Genomic DNA, 26,000 nt, shown 5'->3' on the forward strand with positions numbered 1-26,000 from the left:
AACTTTTCTTGCTGACTCCAAGTCATTCATTCACTGACCAGATACTGTGTGCCAGCTGCTTGGGATCCATCAGTGAGCAAAACAAAGATCCCTGCTCTAATAGAGCTTACTGTCTAGTGGAGAAGGTAGGCAACAAATAGTAAAAATTAGAAAAAAGTAAAATATAGAGTATATTAGAAGGAGATAAGTACCATGGAAAATAAGAAAAAGTAGAACAGGGTAAGCAGGGTTGGGAGTGCTTGGAGGTGGTGTGCTACAGCGTTAAAATGGGTGGCCAGTGTAGCCTCATTGTGAAATTGCCATTTAAAGACTTGAAGAAGGTAAGGGAGGTAGACACGTGGCTACCAGAAGGAAGAAAACTACCGTCAGAAGGAGCAGCTAAAGCAAAGATCTAACGCAAGCCTATGTTTGGCATGTTCCGTGCCAGTACGGAGGCCAGTGTGACTGAAGCTAAAGAGAGGCAGATTAGCAGGAGATGGGTTAGAGAGGTCATGGTGGGAGCAGGTCACAGAAGACCCGTATTCTGGGTGAAATGAGGAACTCATGCAAGGATTTAAGCAGTGTGACATGATTTATGTTTTATTAGACTCACTCTGGCTTCTGAGCTGAGAGTAGTCTCAAAGGAAACAAGAGTAGAGTCAAGGAAAGCAGTTAGGAATCTAAGGGCAGTAATCCTAGCAAGAGAGGATGATGGTGAGGAGAACCAGTGATAACAGCAGGAATAGAAGAAGGTGGTTAGATTCTGCATGTATTTTGAAGTCGACAGGATTTCTTGACAGGCTGAATATGGAATGTGAGAGAAAGAAAGGGTTCAAGAAGCACTCCAAGGCTTGACCTAAGGAACTAGAAGGATGGAACTGTAAGGACCGGAGATGGGAAGGCTATGGGTAGACGCAATTTAGGGGATAACACATCAGGAGTTCAGTTTTGGACATACTGAGAGTGAGGTGTCTAGTAGAGCTATCCAAGTAGAGTTGCAGTGTAGGCAGTTGGATAGAAAAACCTTGAATTCTGGAGAGGGCCAGGCTGGTGATCGCTTGGTGCTCCTATTATAGGACCCAGAGCTGTCTTTATAGAAAGTAATTGGCTCCAAACTGCTATACATTTTAAGTTCTTGTGTTCAATTTTGGAGTTTATTTATCTATTTGGTCTGCCAGGCTCTCTTGCCGCCATGTTAGCTACCTCTAGCTGGAAAACTAGAAAGGCAAAACTAGTATATAAACTACATTTATTCAAATGTTTGTTGAGCCTCTACAGTATGGAAGCCACCATGTACAGTACAAAGAAAAACAGACATTTAGTGAAGGCCTGATAACTTATTGTATAATTTTTTACTTTATTTTGGCTAACCAAACGTTGTTTTCTTTTCTTTCTGGTTATGAGCTCTGTTCTGAGATTGCGAAGGTTGCCAGCTAAGTGGCCTACTAATAATAAAGACATTGCTGTATTACTTGCACATTTTCTAAGAGGTACACAGTATTGAATTTTTAAAAAATTCCTGTTAAGTGAAAGAAATTACAATTGAAAAGTAAAAGATTTCAATACATATTTTCCAAGTGAATTTTACAATATTTGAGACTTATTTTTCAAGAATATCTGAATTACAGCTAAAACTTTTTATAGACCTGTCTAATCTTTTTTGTGTGTGTATGTGTGTGATTTAGGTGAGTGTTTACAGAGCAAATTAGTTTCTCATTAAACAGTTAATACAAATTGTTTTGGCTGCCAACCCCTCAACGTGTCAACACGCTCCCCTTCTCCACCCCAGGTTCCCTGTTTCTATTCGCCCAGTTTTCCTGTCTCTTCCTGCCCTCTGGGCCAGTGTGCCCATTAGTCACATATACATGACTGAACCATGAAGCAAGGCCCTCACGTGTGTTATTGCTGGCCCCATAGACCTGTCTAATCTTTGGCTAAAGGGTAAACCTGAGGAGTGACTTCCATACTGAGTTAACAGGGTGTCCAGGGGCCATACTCTCAAGATTTCTCCAGTCTCTTTCAGAGTAGTAAGTCTGGTCTTTTTCTGTGAGTTTGAATTTTGTTCAACATTTTTCTCCAGCTCTGTATAGGACCCTCTATTGTGATGCCTGTCAGAGCAGTCAGTGGTGGTAACCAGGCACCATGTAGTCGTTCTGGGCTCAGTCTGGCGGAGGCTGTGGTAGCTGTGGTCCATTAGTCCTTTGAACTAATCTTTCCCGTCTACCTTTAGTTTTCTTCATTCTCCAGCTAGGATGGCACCAGTATGTTAGATGGCTGCTCGCAGGCTTTTAAGACCCCAGTCACTATTCACCACAGTCAGATGTAAAACATTTTGTTTATAAACTGTTAAATGTCATTTGAGCCAGATGTTCTCCAAGACGATGGCCGTCAGCACTCAGCCCAGTAGCTTGGTCTCTCAGGGCATTTGGGTGTCTGTGAAGCTTCTATGACTTTGACCTGGTCGAGTTGTGCTGACTTCCCAGGATTTTATACTGTCTTACTCTACACCAAAATTACTACTTATCTAGTTAGTGTTTTTTCCTCCCCATTCCTCCCTTCCCTCGTAACCATCAAAGATTGTTTCTTTCTGTGTGGAAACATTTTCATGTGTTTTCATAATAGTGGTCTCATACAGTATTTGTCCTTTTGTGATTGACTTGTCACTACAGAGTCACTGTGAGTCAGAATCGACTCGACGGCAACAGGCTTTTGTATTTCACTCAGCAGACTCATCCGTGTTGTGAAATGTTTTGCCCTCCAGATTCATCCGTGTTGTGAAATGTTTTGCATATTCATCACTGCTCTTTAATGTTGTGTAGTATTCCATTGTGTGTTGGTACCATAGTTTATGTATTCAACTGTTGATGGACATTTAGGTTGTAACCATCTTTTTGCTATTGTGAATAATGCTGCAATGAACATGGGTGTGCACACGTCTATTCTTGTGACGGCTCTTATTTCTCTAGGATATACTCTTAGGGCTGTGATCGCTGAATTCTATGGTAATTCTAGCTTTTTAATGAAGTGCCGTATCGTTTCCCAAAATGGTTGCACCATTTTGCATTTCCACCAGCAGTGCGTAAGAGTTCTAATCTCCCCCCAACCTCTCCAACGTATATTATTTTCTGGATTTTTTTTTTCTATTTCTTCCAGTAATATTGGGGTGAGATGGTATCCCATTGTGGTTTTGATCTGCATTTCTCTAATGGCTAGTGACTGCGAGCATTTCCTCATGTGTCTGTTAGTCACCTAAATGTCTTCTTTGGGGAAGTGTCTGTTCATATCCTTTGCCCATTTTTTAATTGGATTATTCGTGCTTTTATTGTACATGTATTGGGTTTTCCCATATGCTTTAGAGATTAGACCTTTGTCAGATATGTCATAGCCCCGAATTTTTTCCCAGTCTGTAGGTTCTCTTTTTACTTTTTTGGTGAAGTCTTTTGATGAGCGTAACTGTTTAATTTTTAGGCAGATCCCATTTATCTAGCTTATCTTCTGGTGTTTGTGTATTGATAGTTATGGTTTGTATGCTGTTTATGCCATATATTAGGGTGCTTGGTGTTGACTCTATTTTTTCTTCCATGATCTTTAATAGTTTTTAGTTTTATGTTTAGGTCTTTGATCCATTTTGAATCAGTGTTTGTGTGTGGCATGAAGTATGGGTTATAGGTCCTGTTTCATTTTTTTACAGAAGGACACCCAGTTTTGCCAGCACCATTTGTCTTTTCCCACTTAATGGACTTTGGGCCTCTGCCAAAGATCAGGTGGCCACAGGTTGATGGATTTACATCTGGGTTCTCAATTCTGTTCAACTGGTCAATATGTCTGTCGTTGTCCCAGTACCAGGGTGTTTTGACTACCACAGCTGTATAGTATGTTCTTAGGTCAGGTAGTGCAAGGCCTCCTGCTTTGTTCTTTTTCTTCAATAATGTTGAGTCTACCTATCCATAAGCATGTATGTTTTTCCATTTATGTAGTTCTCTTTTGGTTTCTTGGAGTACTGTTTTACAGTTGTCTTTGTATAGGTCGTTTACATCTCTGATTAGATTTATTTCTAAGTATTTTTTTTTTTTAGGGGTTATTAGAAATGGTATTGCTTTTCTGATTTCCTTTTCATAGTTCTCTTTATTATGTATAGGAATCCAACTGATTTTTGTATGTTTATCTTGAATCCTGCTACTCTGCTGAATCTATTAGTTCCAGTAGTTTTCTTTGGAGTCTTTTGGGTTCTCTATGTACAGTATAATATCCACAAATAGGGACAGTTTTACTTCTTCCTCACCAATTTGGATGTCCTATATTTCTTTTTCTTGCCTTACTGCTCTAGCTATGACTTCCACCACGATGTTAAACAGGAGAGGTGACAAAGGGCATCCCTGTCTTGTTCTCATTCTCAGGGGAATATTTTCAGCCTCTCTCCATTAAAAATGATGTTGGCTGTTGGTTTTGTGTACATGCTCTTTATTATGTTGAGGAATTTCCCTTCTATTCTATCTTATTGAGAGTTTTTATCATGAATGGGTGTTGGACTTTATCATATGCCTTTTCTGCACTGATTTAGATGATCTCGTGATTCTTCTATTTATGTGCCAGATTACATTGATTGATTTTCTAATGTTGAACCATCCTTGCATACTTTGTATGAATTCCATTTGGTATGGGTAGCTAGAATTCTGTTGAGAATTTTTGCATCCGTTTATATTCACGAGAGATAGTGGTATCTGTAATTTTCTTTTTTTGGTGGTGTCTTTGTCTGGCTTTGGTATCAGGGTTATGCTGGCTTCACAGAATGAATTCAGAAAAGAAAAAAAAAATAATGAATTCAGAAGTATCCCTTATTTTTCTATGTTCTGAAATAGTTTGAGAAGTACTGGTGCAATTAACAGCTAAAATTTACTATGCAATTGCTATATATTTAATTCCTGTGCTGCATGTTTTACGTGTACTATAACATTTAATCATCACAATTAACTGTGAGGAAGGTGCTGCTACTGTCTGTTATGCGACTTTTCCAATGTTACGAAGCTAACTAGGGGCAGAGTTAAACCCAAGCTCTTTTGACTCTAATGACTATGCTGTTAACAATTATGCTGTATTACTAAAATTTCTAGGAAGTAAGGCCTGGCAATCTACTTCTTAAAAGCAGCCATTGAAAAACCTGTGGATCACTACGGCCTGACCCATAACCAATTATGGGCAATGATTCGTTCCGTTGTGCATGTGGTCACCATGAGTCGCAGGGCTGACTCGATGGCGGCTAATAACAACCTAAATTTCTAGAAAATACTTTCCAATAATTGTATTTTTTACCTGTGTTTGGTAAAATTATACTATTTATCTGTTCATCATGATCCAAAAAAAAAAAAAAAAACTTATTAAAAAACAAAACAAAATAAGTCCTAATTATCAATTAAAACAAACTGAAAAACCAAACCCGTTGCTGTCGAGTTGATTCCAACTCATAGTGACCCTAAAGGACAGAGTAGAACTGCTCCATAGAGTTTCTTGGGAGCACCTGGTGGATTCGAACTGCCAACCTTTTGGTTAGCAGCCATAGTACTTAACCACTACACCACCAGGGTTTCCACAATTAAAACAAGGTGACTCAAATTATCAAGCAATCTCATATATGACCTAATGGAACAGCAATGCTATTTTAGACCTTTTAAGATCAAGTAGAATCTTAGGGAATTCAGTTCAGCAGTTTTATAGACATTTTCAGAAAACCCAAACTGAAAATTTTTAATTCCAACTAAGAATCTGGTACCAGGAGTAGGGTGCTACTTTAACAGATACCTAAAATGTGGAAGCAGTTGCCCTGACGACACTGTTGGTGGAATTATGGACATCAGGTAATTTTGGTGAGGACCTGGAAGTGAGGAGAGCTGTTACACTGGAGACAGCGCAGATGATGAGAAGCAGCAGCAGAGGACCGTCAGCAGCAGAACCAGAAGACCAGTGCAAAATGGCACTGGAGGCAACCCACAGAGCAACAGAGCTGAGTGTCTTTGTTCAGGAGGCTTCCTGGCGGAGTGGGGTGCCTCTCAGCACTTATTGGTGGAGCTGGGCTTTGCAATCCGTAGAGCAAGAGAGCTGAGTGCCTCCAGCCGAAGTTTACTGGCAGAGTAGGGTGCCTCCAGGCACTTATCCACGGAGCTACAGAGCTCTGCAATACTTGCCCCAGCGGGGCAAACACAAGCGATGGGGCCCAAGGGGCCTAGAGACCAAGGAACCAGAAAGCAGAAGCTGAAGAGACAAGGGGCACAGAAAGCAGAGCTGCCTCAGTCTCGAAGGGTAGGGCCACGACCTCTGGGGTCTCAAAGTGTGGAGTCATCACCTCTGGGGTCTCAAAGGGTGGCGTCACCACTTAGATGGAGAATGGGACTGCCAAAGCTGAGGGAGGAGAGTTGCCAATTCAGTGGGCCTGGAAGGCGGAGCCAAAGCCAGGATCAAGAGGATTCTAACGCAGAATCCGGAGAGTGTGGCAAATACCTAGAGTCTGGCAGGCAGGGCCATTGTGTAAAAGGTCTCAGAGAACAGAGGATTATTTTCAAGCCTTGAGGACTAATCTAATGTGTTCTGCTGGCTTTCTTGGTGCCTGTTATACCTTCCTTCTCTCCAAGGTCTCCCATCTGTAATGGAAATGTCTAGCATGTGCCTGTTCCACCATTGTACTTTGGAAGCAGATAACTTGTACCCCAATTTCACAGATGAAGAGGAATTTTTGGATTTTGGACTTGGAGTTGATTTAAGATTTTTGTTATGATACCATGGGGTGTCTATGTTTTACATGTGGCAAGGACATGAATTTTGGGGGGCCAAAGGGTGGAATGTTATGGATTGAATTGTGTCCCCCAAAAATGTGTATCAATTTGGCTAGGCCATGATTCCCAGTATTGTATGAATTGTCTGCCATTTTGTCATCTGACGTGATTTTCCTATGTGTTGTAAATCCTATGTCTATAATGTTAATGAGGTGGGATTAGTGGCAGTTTTGTTAATTGGGCAGGACTCAATCTACAAGATTAGGCTGTGTTTTAAGCCAATCTCTTTTGAGACATAAAAGAGACAAGCAACTGGTTTTTCATACCACTAAGAAAGCAGTGCTGGGGGCAGAGCATGTCTTTTGGACCTGAGGTTCCTGCACAGAGAAGCTCTTAGATCAAGGCAAGATTGATGACAAGGATCTTCCTCCAGAACTGACAGAGAAAGCCTTCCCCTGGAGCTGGAGTTTGAGCTCGAATTTGGACTTGTAGCCTACTAGATAGACTGTGAGAAGGTAAATTTCTTTTTGTTAAAGCCATCTGTTTGTGGTATTTCTGTTACAGCAGCACTAAATGACTAAGATGGGTGGCACTTACCCAAAATCCTTAGAACTATTCAGTACTTAGAAAAGCTTATGAGACATTCTGTTTGAAAGATATATTAAAGTTATAATGAAAACAGTGAGGTCTCCAAAACAATTTGATACTACTTTTTGAAAGACAGTTTTAGATTTAAAGGTATTTAGAATTAGAAAGGACTTCAGGGGGCAGTTTTACTCTGTCCTACAGGGTCCCTATTAGTTGGAATCGACTCGACTATAACAGGTACGTGTTCTAATCTTTTAGCTCAGCTCCCTCAAATTAAGATGGAAAGTTGGAGGTCAAAAGAAGTTAGATGGCTTGGCCAAGGTCTAACAGCTCTGCTGAATATTGTTCCTTTCATTACACTGCTGTGTAATAGTTAAGCATCACTCATTCATGTTAACCAAATTCAAATCCCAGGTCTACCACTTATCCATTATGTGACCCAGATCAGTTTCCACATCTTTCATATGGGGCTGATAATACTACCTGCTCCATAGATTTCTGTGAGAATTAAGTGAGATAATGCTCACAAAGTATAGTAAAGAACACTGAGTAGGTACTCGATGTGTCAGCTACAATCACAATTATTCCACTCATGCACTGAAGCAAACTGATGTAATTCACTCTAGCATGAAGCTGTATTGTTCTAATCTCAGTACCTTTTATAACTGTCAGAATATTTTAATGAGCTATTTCCTCTGCATATTCTACCCAGAAAACTCACCATCCTTCAAATAGTAGAAAAACAATTGCATGTAAGAAAAACAAATAGAACGAAGTCTGAAATTAGAAATCTTAGGAAAAAAAAAAAACTTAGAGCTCGAAATTAGTATGATCTGCCAAAGATAAATGTCTTTGTTCAAAAAAGTAGAAAAATATCCAAGAAAAGAAAAAGAATACAGTAAAAATGCAAACATAACACAATTATTTTAAGGTATAAAATAGGCAAGAGAAGAATGTAAGAGTAGGACCAAAAGAAGACATAAATTGCCTTTTGTTGTTGTTACTTTAATTACTTCTCTTACCTTATATGAAAATTGAATTGCAGACTCTGGGGGATAAACAATAAAATGCCTTAATGTGAAACCAAAGCCTTGAGATGTTCTTTTCAACGTAACTGTTTTGGGACCTGGCCAGGAGAATGTTTCATCTTCGGACGGTGATACAGTTTCACTTTGCTCTTTTCCATCTTTATTCTTTGATACCTAAGATGAAAAGATATTTAAAAGTTAACTACATGACACGATATACTTCTTAACTTAGAAAAAAAAATTATATGTAATGATATAATACCCAGTGCAGATATGAATGTAATGGAGGAAAATAACCATATTCTGATGTGTAAGCTACATGCATTTCAACATACCATGTAGATCATCAAAAACTAATTTTAGGGGACCTCATGCCACTAAGAAAGATGCACTGGGGACGGAGCCTGTCCTTTGGACCCAGGGTCCTTGTGCTGACGAGCTTCTAGACCAGGGGAAGATTGATGACAAGGACCTTCCCCCAGAACTGACAGAGAAAGAAAGCTATCCTTGGCAGCTGGCGTCCTTAATTCAGACTCCTAGCCTCCTAGAAATGTGAGAGGATAAATTTCTGTTTCTTAAACCCAAAAAAAAGAAGGAAAAAAACTAATTTTTTCCCTGGGAAAGGATGTTATGAAAAATTAACAATCAGAAGCAAGAAAAGCACTCTTAGAAATTAGAAATATAATGGCTAAAGTTAAAAATGCAATAAAAGAGATGGAAGATAACATTAAGGAAATCTCTCAGAGCACTAGGGACTAAGAATCACAAACTATAAAAGAAGAGGGCATGGAGCTCTTACTAAGGAAGGAGACTAAAACTGTTATTAGAAAGTCCAACAGATGTTCAAAAATAATAGAAAAGGCCTCCAAGGTTCTGAACACAAACTCAGTACCCACAGGGATAATCCTTCCAATATCCTGGCCTGATAGTTCTTTGACCTCCTCTCCACCACTCACAGCTTTTACCTGGTCATGACTAAAACCCCTTTATAATCTCAAATCAAGGATCTCATTCTAGGACCACCACCTACTTCTCAGTTCATTCCCAGGCATACTCTCCCTTATAATGTAGTCAGGTACTGCAGCTGCTTTGGCATATAATCCCTTTTTCTTTTTTTCCCTCCATGTCTTGTTTGTAAGCTTTATTAGCTGGGACAGAGTAGCTTTTAGTCTAGGGCTGTTTTGGGGAGAAAGATGTGGCAGTCTGCTTCCATAATGGTTACCCAAACCTGATGCTGCTGAGTTGATTCCAATTCACAGTGACCCTGTAGGACAGACTAGAACTGCCCCATAAGATTTTCAAGGAGCAGCTGGCGGATTAGAACTGCAACCCTCTTGGTTATCAGTCAAACTCTTAACCACTGTACCACCAGGGCCCCACCATAAAGATCACAGCAACATGTAAAAAAAAGAAAAAGAAAAAAACAGCACAGCACACTTCCAAAAATACCTTGCAGGGGGAGGGCATGGTTGGGGGAAAAAAAAATAGAATGTGCACGTTATTTGCATAAAAATACAATAAACTCTAAGCTCATCCCAGCAATTTTGAAATGTTACCTTTATTAAATGGCAAATACTTGAATAAGCTTAATTCGATGCCTATATTTTCAATTATATTCCACTAACCAGTCTGTCTATTCCTCCATACTGATTTAATTAAAAAATACTTCTGAGTGAAATTTTTGCATGATAAAAAATTTTATACTACAAAGAAAATAAAGTCAAGAGATTTCTCAAATCCTAAATGTTTTCATGATATAAGTCAATATTTGGGCTGTTACTAGTTAACTATTCAGCAATCTCATTTTCTCTTCTTCTGAAAAGACAGAGAATAAGACACACTTGTAAGGGGGTGGCCATGTGATTCACTTCTAGTTAGTGCAATGTGAATGAAAGTAATATGGAATATACAAAAACATCCATATTTCTATATTCTAGCAACAAATAATCGGAAATTGAAAAAAAAATACCATTTACAATGGCATTAAAATATGAAATTCTTAGGAATAAATTTCACAAAATATTTGCAAGACCTGTAGACTTCCAAAACACCGATGAGAGATATTAAAGAGTACCTAGATAAATACAAAGATATCCCATGTTATCAGATAGTCTAACAGATGTTCAAAAATAACAGAAAAAGCCTCCAAAGTTCTGAATACAAACTGAGTATCCACAGAGATGCCAACTCTCCCCAAATTAATCTAGAGAGTCAACAGCAATCCCAAACAAAATCCCAGGAGATTTTTGTGTAGAAGTTAACAGGCTGTTTCTAAAAATCACTTTTAAATGCAAAGGATCAAAACAATTTTGGAAGAAAAAAAAAAGGTGGAGTACTCACACTGTAAGACTTCAAAACTTAGTATGAAGTTACAATAATCAAGACAGTGTGGTATTGGCATCAAAATAGACAGATCAACAGAATAGAATAGAGAGGACAGACAGAGACACACTACCCTATGATGCAGTCATTCTACTCCCCAGGTATCTATTCAAGGAAAATGAAAGCATGTGTCAACACTGTACAGTAAAAATACTTGGACATATAAGTAATCCTGGAATAATTGGCTCTCCATAAGCAAACAAAACAAAATTTCAATTCACAACTTACATCACATACAAAAATTAACCCAAAATGGTCATAGATTTAAGTGTAATACCTAAAACTATAAAAGCTCTGAAAGAAAACACAGAAGAAAATCTTTGTGAACTAAGGTTAGTTCACAAAGTTCACATACGACACTAAAACCATGATCCATAAAAAAAAAAAAAAAAGGTTAGTGAGACTTCATCAAAATTAAAAGCTCCTACTCTTTGAAAGATACTTTTCAGAGGATGAAAAGGCAAGCCATAGACTACAAAAATATATTTGCAAATCGCACGTCTGATAAAGGACTTGTATCTCAAAACTCAATAAAAAGAAAACAACCCAATTAAAAAACGGTCAGATTTGAACGCACTTCACCAAAGTGGCTATATGGATGGCAAACAGGCATATGAAAAATGCTCAACATTACTAGTTAAGAGGGAAATGCAAATTAAAACTTCAATGAGATACTACCACATACCTATTAGAATTGTTAAAATTATAAAGAGTTGTAGGGTAACTGAAATTCTTATACACTGCTGGTGGGAACATAAAATGACAAAAATACTTTGGAAAACAGTTCGGTAGTTTCTTAAAAAAGCTAAACACACCTACCATATGACACAGGCATTCAACTCCCAGGTATTTCCCCAAGAGGAATGAAAACATATGCCAATACAAAGGCCTGTACACAAACATTCATAGCAGCTTTGTTATAACAAAAACCTGGAAATATACTAAATTTTCATCAATAAATGAATGGAAAAATAACTGTGATACATCCAAAAAATGGAATACTATTCAGCAATAAAAAGGGATGACTACTGGTACATGAGGCAACATAGATGAGTCTCAAAGTAATTATGCTGAGCTAAAGCACCTACACAAAAAGTACATACTGTATAGTTCCATTTATACAAAATTCTTTTGAAATTCTAAAAACAAATCTACACTGACAGAAAGCACATCACTGGTGGTGGGGGGAGGAAGGGAGAGATTGGAGAGGGGCAAGAGGAAATTTTTTGAGGTGATAAACATGTTCATTATCTTGACTGTGGTGATAATTTCACAAGAATATATATATATTGGACCTCAACATAAAGAAAACAAAAATCCTCACAACTGGACCAATAAGTAACATCATGATAAATGGAGAAAAAATTGAAGTTGTCAAAGATTTCATTTTACTTGGATCCACAATCAACAGCCATGGAAGCAGCAGTCAAGAAATCAAAAGACGCATTGTATTGGGTATATCTGCTGCAAAAGACCTCTTTAAAGTGTTGAAGAGCAAAGATGTCACCCTGAAGACTAAGGTGTGCCTGACCCAAGCCATGGTATTTTCAGTTGCATCATATGCATGTGAAAGCTGGGCAATGAATAAGGAAGACTGAAGAAGAACTGACACCTTTGAATTGTGGTGTTGGCAAAGAATATCAAATATACCACGGACTGCCAAAAGAACAAACAGGTCTGTCTTGGAAGAAGTACAGCCAGAATGCTCCTTAGAAGCAAGGATGGCGAGAGTGCATCCTACATACTTTGGACATGTTGTCAGGAGAAATCAGTCCCTGGAGAAGGACATCATGCTTGGCAGAGTACAAGGTCAGCAGAAAAGAGGAAGACCCTCAACGAGGTGGATTGACACAGTGGCTGCAACAACTAGCTCAAGCATAACGATTGTAAGGATGGTGCAGGACCGGGCAGTGTTTTGTTCCATTGTGCACAGGGTCGCTATGAGTTGGTACCGACTCGATGGTACCTAACAACAACAACATACATACACGCACATAAAAAAAATCGATCAAAATGTACAGTTTAAATACGTAAGGTTGATTATATGTCAAATATACCTTAATAACGCTGCTCTAAAAAAAAAGCAGCAATGGAATGACAACCATGAAACTCAATAGAGTAGTTATCCTAAGGAGGCAGAAATGTGCGACTAAGGAGTACGGGAGAAATATCTAAAGCTACTTCAACAGCACTGGTGATATTCTAGTCCTAAAATGGGTGGAGAGTTCCTAAGGGTTCATTTTATTATTATGCCTTATACTATCCCTACGTATTAAAAAATGTATTACATATGTTTTATTTTTAATTTTAAATAGCTTACCACTGTGAACAATTAACTCTTCAAGTTTCAATTTTCTCATCAATAAAATAAGAATAAAAGCACTTTTCTCAAAGAATTGTTAGGTAATTCAATGAGAAAAAGCATATAAAGAGCTGAGTTCATAAACATCTAATAAGCATTAGCTCTTTGTTCCTTTTCTGGAGCCCTGGTGGCGCAGTGATTAAGAGCTCAGCTGCTAAGGTCAGCAGTTCAAATTCACCAGCTGCTCCTTCGAAACCCTATGGGGCAGTTCTACTCTGTCCATTAGGGTCGCTGTAAGACGGCATCGTGTTTGGTTTGGTTCTTTTTCTGCAAGTGCCATAAAACATAGTATCTTCTCCTATTCTCTTTTCAAATTTTATTTCCTGATAGCTTTTTAAGTCACAATATTTTAACATACTCAGGTATAAGATGCAACTGGAAAGATGCTTCAAAGCAAATAATGTAGATTTGGGGAGATCTGGGTCAGCAATCAATATAGTATGAGAAGAAACCGAACCTTGAATGATCAGCTAACACCGCCCCCCCGCCTCATTTTTGGCCCTCTGAGTGAACGGAGACCCTGAAACCACCTACAGAGATGTACACTTGAAAGTAATTGATTGTAAATGCATTTTAGTTTATCCTCCCTTCTAAGATTCGAGGATTTTTTGAAGGGATAATACCAAACATCAACACGGGAGACTCGAGCTGACTCCAAGTGACTGCAAAAGTGATCATATGATTAGGTAGAGTTTTTGTAGGATAAAGGTTATCCCAGGCTTAATTACCCAAATAGTTTAGTTAAGCCCTAAGTAATGACTGGGTGCTCCTTTTGTGACCCAAATGAAACATCATCACACACACACACACACACACACACACACACACACTCCATTCATTCTGTAAATAAATATTTATTTAGCACCTTCTATGCACTGAACCTGGTGGCACAGTGGTTAAGAGTTCAGATGCTAACCAAAAGGTCAGCAGTTCGAATACACCACCCACTCCTTGGAAACTCCATGGGGCAGTTCTACAGGATTGCTATGAGTTGTAACTGATGCAATGGCAGTGGGTTTAGGGTATGCACCCAACAGGAGCCCTGGTAGTGCAATGGTTAAGGCACTCAGCTGCTAACCGAAAGTCGGTGGTTTGAACCCACCAGTTGCTCCGTGGGAGAACAATGTGGCAGTCTGCTTCCATAAAGATTATAGCCTTGGACACCCAATGGGGCAGTTCTACTCAGTCCTATAGGTGGCTATGAGTCAAAATCAATGGACGGCAGTGGGTTTGGTTTGGATGCATCCAACACAGTTCCATACAGTGGGGATATAAGAGTGAATTAAAAATAATAATAAATATTATACATTATATATATATAATCTGTTTTTTTTTAATTAAGCTTCTTATTTTAGATAATTATAAATTCTGTGCAGTTATAAGAAATAATACAGAGGGATCCCATATGTCCTTTATGCAGTTCCCCTCAACAGTAACATCTTCCAAGACTATAAGACGGTATCACAACCAGACCAAATCCATCTGTCTTATTCAGGTTCCCCAGTTTTACTTGTATTTATGTGTGTGTGTATATAGCTCTATGCCATGTTATCACATGTGCAGGCTAGTGTATCCACTACCAGTCAAGATATAACTCTTCCATTGCCACAAAGATCTCTCCTATTGGCCTTATAACCATATACTCTCTCCCTCTACCCTCCATCCAGTTCTAAGCCCTGGCAGCCAATAATCTGTTCCATATTTCTAGTATTTTGTCGTTTCAACAATATTATATAAATAGAATCATACAGTCAGTAACCTCTTGGGATTGGCTGAGTAATATTCCATGGTAGTAGATGTACCACAGTTTGTTTAATCACTAACTTATCAAAAGAAATCTGGATTATTTTCAGTCTTTGGCTATTAGAAATAAAAGGTACTATGAACATTCATGTACAGGTTTTTATGAGAACATATGTTTCCATTTCTGTAGGATAAATGTCTAAGAGTACAACTGCCAGATCATAGGGTAATTGCATGTTTAATTTGTAACAAACTGCCACACTGTTTTCCAGAATGGCTGTGTAATTTACACTCCCACCGGCAGTTTCTCTGCATCTGCATCAACATTGGATATTGTCACTAATTTTTATTTAGCCATTGTGATAGGTGTGTAGTGATATCTCATTGAGATTTTAATTTGCATTTCCCTAATGACGAATGATGCCGAACATTTTTTCATGTGCTTAGTTGCCATCTTGTTATATAATTCAAAAGCACAAAATAATCTTCAGTATTTAATCTAAATAAGTGAATCCTTTTGTATTACACAGAAGGAAACTGAGGCCCAGATTAGTGAAGTGATTTGTCCAAGATTATAGAGCAGGTTAGTGGCAAGGTAAGAATTAAATCATGGCTTCCTGATTTCTAGGCTAGAACACTTCCCTTACATCACATTATCTTTCATCATCTCTTCTATTCTGTACAGAGTTCTCTCTCAAAAAACTAGCTCTTTGATCTAATTTATTATACTTTTTATTTCCTTTTACTGTGGGACTTTAATTTTAACACTTTAAAAATCATACATATATTAAATTTATTTCTAGCGTTTTATTCTGATGGCCCCACAGCTCCCAAATATATTCAAGCTTTCTCCTCCCCCCCCTTTTTTTTAAGTCATATGGCTAGCTCTCTTGGATAATGATTTCATGCTTGGAGTTTCTGAATTAAGCCTGATATGTCTTGTTTAGCTGGGCTCTTTACAAAAATGGAGAAGACAGGATGAAGAGTAAGCAATTTCTTTTTTGCCCCTCACAACCTAATCAAGATGTTTGAATGTAACATATCTCATCATAGTTGTTTCAATTATTCCACCCTCTGAGTGCATCGTATTGAATTCTTTCTTGTCTCTCACCTTTTCCCTGAAGGAAGGAAGGGAAAGTTACATTTTTATAGGACTAAGTAGAAAGAAGAAAGAAAAAGAAATATACATACGTGCCTTCTGCACTCCTTCCTCTACCTACCCACAGAGCCTTCTGATCTGTTGGATTTTATAACAAAAGGCAAACTGTGGGCACACACAGTGAAGGCAGCAGCAGTCACAGATGTCTGCACTTGAGAAGACCTCTCACATGTATCCCTCTACAAATGTCTACTCTCCCCAGCAGGACCACCGATTCATGTAACAATAGCATCAGAGTGCAAGAAACCAAGAAGTAACTGGAATAATAGCGGTTAAATTCCTGTGGACGAAGAACTGTCATTTGATCCCCTCAAAAGATTCCACAGCAAGGTCATTCGATTGAATAATAATTCAAGGTTAAAAGAAACCAAAATAAAGGATAAAAACCAACTCTATAAAAATTAGATATGACAACTAGACAAAGCAACCTACAAGAGGGGTGAGAGAAAAGGGAAAACACTAATCATAAAACAATAAAGGTAATAAAAAGCTCACGTACAGGAATGCAAACTGGCATGGGGAAGCTTTTGGGGCCAAAATGGAAATGTTCTAAAACTAGATTATGGCGACAGTTTCACAACTGTGTAAAGCTACTAAAAATCACTGAAATGTACACTTACAATGGGTGAATTGTATGATATGTAAATTATACTTCAAAAAACCTGTTCAAGACAAAAAAAAAAAAAACCTTACTAGGTAAAAAGTACAAAGTCTAACTGTTAGCCAGGGGTGAAGGAGTTAGGGCGGTCATGAAAGCAAATGCAATAAAAAGTTATAAAAGAATGCTTGCATATACATGATAAATATGTAACCCTCAAGCCATCTTTTGTAATTATTTGTACTTTAGTAGAATGTGAACAGCTTCCTAGTACATTCCAGGAATCATTCATGATAAAATATAACAAAGCATTTTATAAAAGATTCTAATAATACAGCTAAGATTATGAGTCATATTTCTGTGGATCTTTAAAAATATTTTGTCATTTTTTTTTAATCTTACCACAGAATACAAAAACCAAACCAAACCGACTGCCGTTGAGTCGATTCCAGCTCATAGTGACCCTATAGGACAGAGTAGAACTGCCCCCATAGAGTTTCCAAGGAGTGCCTGGTGGATTTGAACTGCCGACCTCTTGGTTAGCAGCCATAGCACTTAACCACTACGCCACCAGGGTTTCCTAAAATAGAATATATTAGTGATAACAGTTATTTAAAGTAAGATTTTCTTACTTATTTTAGAGCCAGATTTCTTCATGCTACTGAAACACATTTTTACATTGCATTTGCTCAGAAAACACAAGACAGGATTTGAATGTGTGTAGTTTTTTTTCATTCCCAGGGTTTTTGTTCTTTTATATAATTAATTGAATTATTGAACTATTATAGTTATGACTATCTTCTGGCTTAATGTCTTCTTTTTTTTTTTTTTTTTTACATGTGGAGAGGGCATACATAGGGGTTAAGAGCATGAACACTGGAGCCAAAATGCCTGGGTCTCAAGTTACGTAACACATCTGTGCCTCAGTTCCTTATCTTTAATTTGAGGATGGCAATACAGTACCTACTTTATACAGTTGTTATAAAGATCACCTGAGTTAAAGTTTGTAAAGTGTTTAAAACAACACCTCACACATAGTAAGCACTATTTAACGGTTTATTTAAAAGAAAACAAACCACAGGGGCCATCAATATATAAAGGCTTATTTCAAAAATGTATTATGATAACACCTACCAGATTCTCAGGGAATTAGTACAAAACGTAAAATAAACTATCTTGTCTGAAGAAGCAGCCCTGGTAGTGCAGTGGTTAAGCACTCCATTGCTAACTAAAATGTCAGCAGTTCAAATCCACCAGCCTCTACAAGGGAGAAAGATGTGGCAGTCTGCTTCCATAAAGATTACAGCCTTGGAAACCCCATGGGGCAGTCTTATTCTATTCTATAGGGTCATTAGGAGTCAGAATTAACTCGACAGCAACTGGTTTTAACCTAAACATTAGTTAAGCCTTTCATGAACAAGATTCTCCACAAGCAGGGGACACTGGAGAATGGACAGTACCCTAAAATTAATCAGAAAAAAAGTGGTCTCAAAATGTGGTAGAGATGGAATCAAATAGGGATTCTCAGACACTTCTATTGGGAGTATAATCTTTCCATAAAGCCACCTGGCAATGTTATCAAGAGGTTTCAATTTTATACCCTTTAACCTGAAATAATAAGAGATAAGGGCAAAGGCTCATATCGCAGGATGTTCACTTCAAGGTATAATAAATTCAAATCGGAAACAATTTAAATGTCCAACAACAGAGACAAAGAGAAATGGTTAAATGAATTATGATATGGCTACTGAAGTCATGATCGTGAAGAATTTTTAACAGCGTGGAAAAATGCCCAAAATACAATGTTAAGGAAAAAAGTAAAATATAAAAGTTCATGGTATGATCACAACTATTTTAAATACACATACACACAATCTTTAGAATAAAGGGTGATTTTAATTTTTTTTTTTTAAACAATTCATGGATTTTCTATAACATCCATGTACTCAGTGGTGACTTTTCACATCAGCCTGAAATGTTGTATAGCATATAACTACTAACAAGAAAACGGATGCTAATATTTCGGTATATATATCCTCCCAGACTTTTCATATGTAAATATATACAAACACACACGTTTGAAAGCTGTACTTCCAACTTGCTAGCTGCCATCAAGTCAATTTCATTTCATGGCGACCCCATGCGCGCAGAGTAGAACTGCTCCATAGAGTTTTCAAGGCTGAGACCTTTCGGAGGGATCACTGCCCCTGTCTTCATAGGCACCTCTGGGTGGGTTCGATTGCTCAACCTTTCCGTTGTTAGTACTCAAGCACCACCCAGGACTTGTGCTATTCTAACTTACCGATTACCCACTGCCATCAAGTCAACCCTGACTCACAGCGACCCTATAGGACAGAGTAGAACTGCCCCATAGGGTTTCAGGCTGTAAATCGTTACAGAAGCAGACTGCCACATCTTTCTCCCACGGAGCGGCTGGTGGGTTCGAACACCAACCTTACAGTTAGCAGCAGCCAAGCGCTTAACCACTTAACCAGGAGGGCTCCATCGTCTCACTTATTTAATATGCTATGAATATCCTTCTATGTCAATATTATACAACTATATCATTATTTTTTAAGGCTGTGTGGTATTTCATCATATGAATAAATCATATCTTATTTATTCATTCCCCTTTTTGTAACTTAGGTATATGCATTGTCCATTAATTTTTTTATACTACTATTATTGTTACATCATTACCATTATTATTATCACCACTACCTTGTAGACCAAGCTCTGTGAAAAATCATGAGAATTTCATGAGGATAAGTTCCTAAGAATGGAGCTGCTGGCTCAAATAGTTACTTTTTTGTTTGTTTTCACTTTAGTACAAAATTTCAGAGTGCCATCCATATAATGAGGAGCCAAACCACAAACCCACTGACAACACGAGACTGCTATATCTTCATGTTCCAGCCAATACTGGGTGTTTAAATCTTCACAAATACACTGAGACGAAATACAGTTCTCATTTTTTTATTTCTTTCATTACTAGCAAGGCTAAACATCTTTGCATATAACATCCTATTCTTAAAGTCCTATAATATAAATAACACAGAAAGAGAGCTCAGCTGCTAACTAAAAGATCAGCAGTTTGAATCCACCAGCTGCTCCTTGGAAACCTTAGGGTTGCTGTGAGTCAGAATCAACTCAAAGGCAATGGGTTTGGTTCGGTTTTATCTATCGTCTTTAAGATTGAATTACAAAAATAACTGTTGTCATTGGCATTCAGAACACAGTTCCCACACAAAGTTATAAACGGCAGTTGATAGGAATATCTTAAAATGTGGTAGTAACCAAAGCAAAATCCCTGGGAACTGGTCAAGGAGCTTAAAATATATAGGAATCCAGAGGTCACCACTGGCGTAGCAGATCTAGATCTCAGACATGAAATAACAAGCCCCCCAACCCAAGGTAGAAGGATCAAACTGTCCCACATTCTGATAAGTCTGAGTACTGGGATACATCCAACCTTCAGGTACAAACATCATAGTGGATTCCAGCTTTCAGTTGTTAGGTCCAGCAAAGAAAGGCAAATGACATGACCCTGAGCTAAAAGCTTCCACAGTTCCCTGGGGGAAGATGGACTTGGATATGGAGCTACTAGGCTGCTGTCCAATTTGTAATGGGGTGATGTACAGTTCACATGTACCCTTTCAAATGCACTGTTGTCTCTAAATCAAGCTCAATTGTTTTATTTATTCAAAAACCCAGCTGAGCAAAAAATTCCAAATGCAGGAAGACTTTATTTTATAATTAGTTTAAGAAAGGTTATAATGAAATATAAAAAATATTTTATACATATTTTGGAAGCATCGGTGGAGCTTACTATTTAAGGGAACCTTGGGGCAAAGCCTTTTATATTTTTTGGGGGGGCAAAGCCTTTTATAAGCAAAAAATTATTTTGAATCACTCCTTAATTTATGTCCTGTAATACCATTGTCCTTCAACATAATATATTTCTGGAAACTACATTATAAGATGAATTACTTTAATAGATAATAACTTTGCATAGAAAAAAAAATGCTTTAATTGGTTAAAACACAGAAATGACCCAACAGTATATCAGATAAACAAATAAACAACTAGAAACCTCCAAAACTATTTACAAGGGCAATAAACCCAATATGGCATAAATTTTCCTAAAACTTTATAGGCTTGAAGTAGGAAACAATCATTCAGATGAGTCTGAACAGACAAAAGGAAATTATATATCAAAAGAAGGTCAGTAACATTGTTTTGGTAAGAGGGCAGGTATTTATGGGAACATTGGATGCCACAGGGCATTTCTTTAAATACTAGATGTTGGGTCATCTCCCATATTAACCACCAGGTTTTCGTTGCTGATATTGATATTGTTGTTGGAGTTTGGTAGATGAAGAGGAGTGGTATAGGGAGAGAAGAAACCAAGTCCAGTTTTTGGTATGGCTGTTGAAGTACCTGCAAGGTACCAGTGAAAACAGTCTGTAGTTAGTTATACAAATGAATCCAAGCTCAGGAGAATGATATGGAGATTTGAGAATCATCAGTCAATAATATGACAGGTATAGCCACGGAGTGGATGAAAACATCCAGGGAGAGTATACGGCACACAGGAAAAAAGTTGTTCAAGTTCTTCTCAAGAAATTACATAAAACATTTGATTCAAAATTTGATTAATTATAATTTCCAGGAAAGAAATAATTTTTAAGAGGCTGTCTTCTTAAAAACTAGTCCCATTTTTGAAAATTATAAATTTCCTATATTCATTTTAGCATTGCTAAAATGACCATCCCAGTCACTCTCTGGGCCTTTTATCTTTAAAAATCTTTGTAGCCAAGTAGATACTGTCCATGTAGAAAATATTTAATAAGTATTCTTAGGGACTTCTGAAAAATGAAGGCCTGGGGATGATGTTAACTTGCTTTGGTGAATCAAATAGAGACTCAAAGCAACTAAAAAGTAGATGACATTATTCCTATTTTATTGATTTCTAACACTGTACTCAAAAGAAATTAGGGAACTAGTCCAAGTTCTTACAGCTAGTGAATGATGGGCTAAGGTTTTGAACAGTTTACAAAAGAAGAAATCCAAATGGATTTCTGACCCAGAGAAACTGAGATAATAAATGTTTTAAGTCACCAAGTTCTGGAGTTACTCAGCAATAGATAACTTATATACTCTAACACCCACAATAACTAAAAAAACAGAGAATATACATAAAAAACTGGTTTTCAGACACTGGACATCAGGCAGCAAAGGGCCAAAACCCAAAACCCATTGCCACCAAGCTAATCTCGACTCATAGCAACCCTACAGTACAGAGTAGAACTGCGCCACAGAGCAGAACTGCCCCATAGGGTTTCCAAGGCTGTAATCTTTACAGAAGCAGACTGCCGCATCTTCCTCCTATGGATTCGCTGGTGGGTTCAAACCCCCGAAAGGCCAGTGACCCCCAAAACAGAGGAAACAAACTAGGTGAGCCCTACAACTGGCTTAGCTTACTGCACAGAGTTTCCAGGTCACTACACAGGGAGGCGGAGTCCAGGCAGAGCCCAACAGTCTACCTACCTTCAATGCAGTCAAGGTGGCTAGAGTTCATAGGGAACAGTACCAGAAAGGAAGACGCAGCACAGAGAGTGGGCTCTGGAAAGCTGTAGAGGGTCTTCCCCCACCCCAGTCCTCAGTTTATGGGAGGAAAGTGCCTGAGGTGGGGAAAAGACTTCCTGAAGGGACTGTTGTTGTTGTTAAGTGTCTTCAAGTCAGCTCCCACTCATAGGGACCCTACAGGAAGGACAGAGTAGAACTCCCCCATAGGGTTTCCAAGAAGCAGCTGTTAGATTTGAACTGCTGACCTTTTGATTAGCAGCCTGAGCTCTTAACCACCTTGCCACCAGGGAACCCCTGATGGGATTAGAGGGACCAATCCCGGAAGCTGACACAAGGACAGGAACTGTGCTTGTTTCTATCAGTCAGGGTAGGGGGGAAATATCATAATTCATGGGCAAAAGGACTCAGAAGTGTATTGTCTCATTGTTATTCTTATTATTGTTAGTTGCCATAGAGTTGATTCCAACCCATGGTGACCCCATGTGTGCAGAGTAGAACTGCTCCATAGGGTTTTCCAGGTTGTGACCTTTCAGAAGCAGATCACCAGCTCTGTCTTCCAAAGAACGTCTGGGTGGGTTTGAACTGCCAATCTTTCCACTAGTGGTCCAGCACTTAACATTTGTGTCATGCAGAGACTCCTATTGTCTCATTAAAAAAAAAAAAAAAACCTACCCACTGCCATCAAGTCGATTCCAACACATAGCCACCCCATAGGGTTTCCGAGGCTATAAATCTCTGCAGAAGCACGCTGCCACACCTTTCTCCCACAGGGCCACTGGTGGTTTCAAATCACCAACCTTTCGATTAGCAATTGATTGCCTTAACCACTGCGTGAATTTGTCTCATTGCCCATTGCTGTCGGGTCGATTCCAACTCACAGCAACCCTATAGGACAGAGGAGAACTGCCCCACAGGGCTTCCAAGGAGTGGCTGGTTGATCCAAACTGCCAACCATTTGGTTAGCAGCCAAACACTTAACCACTACACCACCAGGGCTCCAAGTGTCCCATTAAAAACCTGTTGCCATGGAGTCAATTCCAACTCATAGCAACCCTACAGGACAGAGTAGAACTGCCCCAAAGAGTTTCCAAGGAGCACCTGGTGGATTAGAACTGCCATCCTCTTGATTGGCAGCCGTAGCACTTAACCACTACGCACCATGGTTTAAATTAGCCCTAGACTAAAGATGGCTCTGGTCCCTCCTAATGAAGTTTCAAAACAAGACCTGGGGGAAAGAAAAAAGAAAGGGATTATAGGCCAAAACAGCTGCAGGACCTGGCTAGTACACTAGATAAGGAAGCATATGCCTGGGTGTGGTTCTGAGGGTGTTAGATCAAGGGGGATGAAACAGAAAGCTGGATAAAGCTGTTGAGATGGAGACTTTTTTACAAGACACAGGATTTAACCCTGAAGCAAGGGCTTGGTAAAGGTTCAAATACACTACACTGGAATGGCTCTAGGACCCTTGGGAAAAGTTGTTACAGTTAGGCACTTTCAAGTCAATTTCTACTCATGGCCACCTCATATACAACAGAACAAAACACTGCCTAGTCCTGTGCCACAGTCTTTGCTATGTTTGAGCCCATTGCTGCAGCCACTGTGTAAATCCGTCTCATTGACAGTCTTCCTCTTTTTCCGCTTACCCTCTACTTTACCAAGCATGATATCCTTCTCCAGGGACTGATCCCTCCTGAAAACACGCCTAAAGTACATAAGATAAAGTCTCGCCATCTTTGCTTCGAAGAAGCATTTTGTCTGTACTTCTTCCAAGACAGATTTGTTCGTTCTTCTGGCAGTCCATGGTATAATCAATATTTTTCACTAACACCTTAATTCAAAGGAATCAATTTTTCTTTCATCTTCCTTATTCATTGCCCAGCTTTCACATGCATATGAGGTGATTAAAAATACCACGGCTTGGGTCAGGCGCACCTTAGCCCTCAAGGTAACATCCTTGCTTTTAACACTTTAAAGAGGTCTTTTGCTGCAGATATGCCCAATGAAATGCATCATTTTATTTCTTGACTGGTGCTTCCATGGGTGTTGATTGTGGATCCAAGTAAAATGAAATCCTTGACAACTTCAATCTTTTCTCTGTTTATCATGATGTTGCTTACTGGTCCGGTTGTGAGGATTTTTGTTTTCTTTTTTACATTGAGGTATAATCCATACCGAAGGCTGTAATTTTTGATCTTTATCAGTAAGTGCTTTAAGTCCTCTTTGCTTTCAGCAAGCAAGGTTATGAGTCTTCCTCCAATCCTGATGCCACGTTCTGATTCCAAAAAAACTAATATGCCATATTAGATGAAGTAGAGATGCCAGAACTACTACGGCACACTGTGGAGGAGGGATCTGAAGGCTCAGAGAGCTGGGCATGCTAGAATGGGTCTACTATAGAAGATCAGAAAATCACCCAGCTAACTATGTTCCTCAGGAGGGCCCAGAGGCCACTCCATTACCAAGGCAAGACAGATGTTCTGAGGACAGTGCCATCATTTTCTCTAAGAAGCTCAGTGCTGTCTGCCCCCTGCAGGCCAGCACTAATAGTAGAAGATACTGCTATAGGTTAACAGGCTTGTTAGGAGGAATGAGGATGATAGGATCACAGACTTGCAGGGGTCAGGTAGCAGCATTTAACAGGCTATTCACAGGAGCAGGACTGACTCTCACCTGCCCCTGGGGAAGGTGGGAGCATTGTCCCAGGAGAGGCAAATCCAAGCCAAGAGAAACTATGTGCGTGTGTGTGCGTGTGTGCGTGTGTGCGTGTGTTAGGGGCAGGAAGGCAGCTAGTACTATTAGCAGCTGGGAGATGGGTGAAATCACCTTTTAAAGAGGAACTAGGCAAAGGGGTGGGAAGAGAGAGGAGAACAGTAGCAATAAAGGGATGCTTTCCAACAAGAGGAGAGAGATTCTATTTCTACTTTGTTTCCTTACATTTTGGTCTAGTCTGCTCTCTCTCTCCACGCTTCCTTATCTTTTCTTCTTCTCCTTGTTCTTATTACTCCCCTTCTCAGTCTACATTTTCTCCACTACTCCCTAAATTATTTACATTTGGAATTCAGCTTTGTAATTCTGTTTTAAAAGCTGACAAGTTGAACACTATATTCTTCAATGAAGAGGAAGTATAGAAGTAAAAATCACTATGAATGGTACCCTACCTAAGTCAATTTCCCTGTCAATCATAAATAAACATGATACAACACGAGTTAAAATTTTATTCTTCATATGTATGAAACCAAACCAAGTCTGCTGCCATCGAGTCTATTCCAACTCATGGCACCCCCATGTGTTACAGAGTATAACTGCCTCATAGGGTTCTCTTGGCTGTAATCATTTCAGAAGCACATCACCAGCCTTTATCCCGTGGTGCCACAGGGTAGGTTCGAACCACCAACCTTTAGGTTAGTAGATGAGTGCAAACTATTTCCATCACCCAGGGACCTTTCTATATATAAAACATAACCTGTTTTTCTAAGAATCGCTTTCTGTTAGAACTGGAAAAAGCTCTGGAAATATCTAGTCAGTTAAGAAACAGATATGAAAACTACAATTAGCAGACTTGCTCAGAATCATACAAGCAAGTAGTAACAAAGTCAGACTAGTATGCAGATTTCTCCACTCTTAGTCCAAGGCTCTTCCCACCAGACCATATGATTTCCCAAGCAAAAGGTTTTCCCCAAAGTTAGAGAGGAAGTAACGTTCAAAGCTAATATTTTCAAGTGCTTTTTCTGCTTGCAATCAAATTCTTCCATCATCAAGAAGACAAAACACAGAAGTCAGCACTCCATTCATCCACACATCCTTTAGT

The 26,000-nt window shown here is 38.9% G+C and overlaps 1 protein-coding gene across 3 annotated transcripts in view; it reads right to left on the bottom strand.

Annotated features, from left to right (window-relative positions):
* ARHGAP21 (Rho GTPase activating protein 21) overlaps nucleotides 1-26,000 on the bottom strand; it is a 173,124-nt gene that overhangs the window by 99,640 nt on the left and 47,484 nt on the right. For all 3 annotated transcript variants that reach the window (XM_010590673.3, XM_023548861.2, XM_023548863.2), the window contains one exon: nucleotides 8,354-8,533. In XM_010590673.3, the coding sequence (XP_010588975.2) occupies nucleotides 8,354-8,533 (180 nt within the window). The remainder of the gene's footprint in view (nucleotides 1-8,353; nucleotides 8,534-26,000) is intronic.

The sequence above is a fragment of the Loxodonta africana genome, chromosome 4 (genome assembly GCF_030014295.1).
Source record: "Loxodonta africana isolate mLoxAfr1 chromosome 4, mLoxAfr1.hap2, whole genome shotgun sequence".
NCBI classification, from domain to species: Eukaryota; Metazoa; Chordata; class Mammalia; order Proboscidea; family Elephantidae; genus Loxodonta; species Loxodonta africana.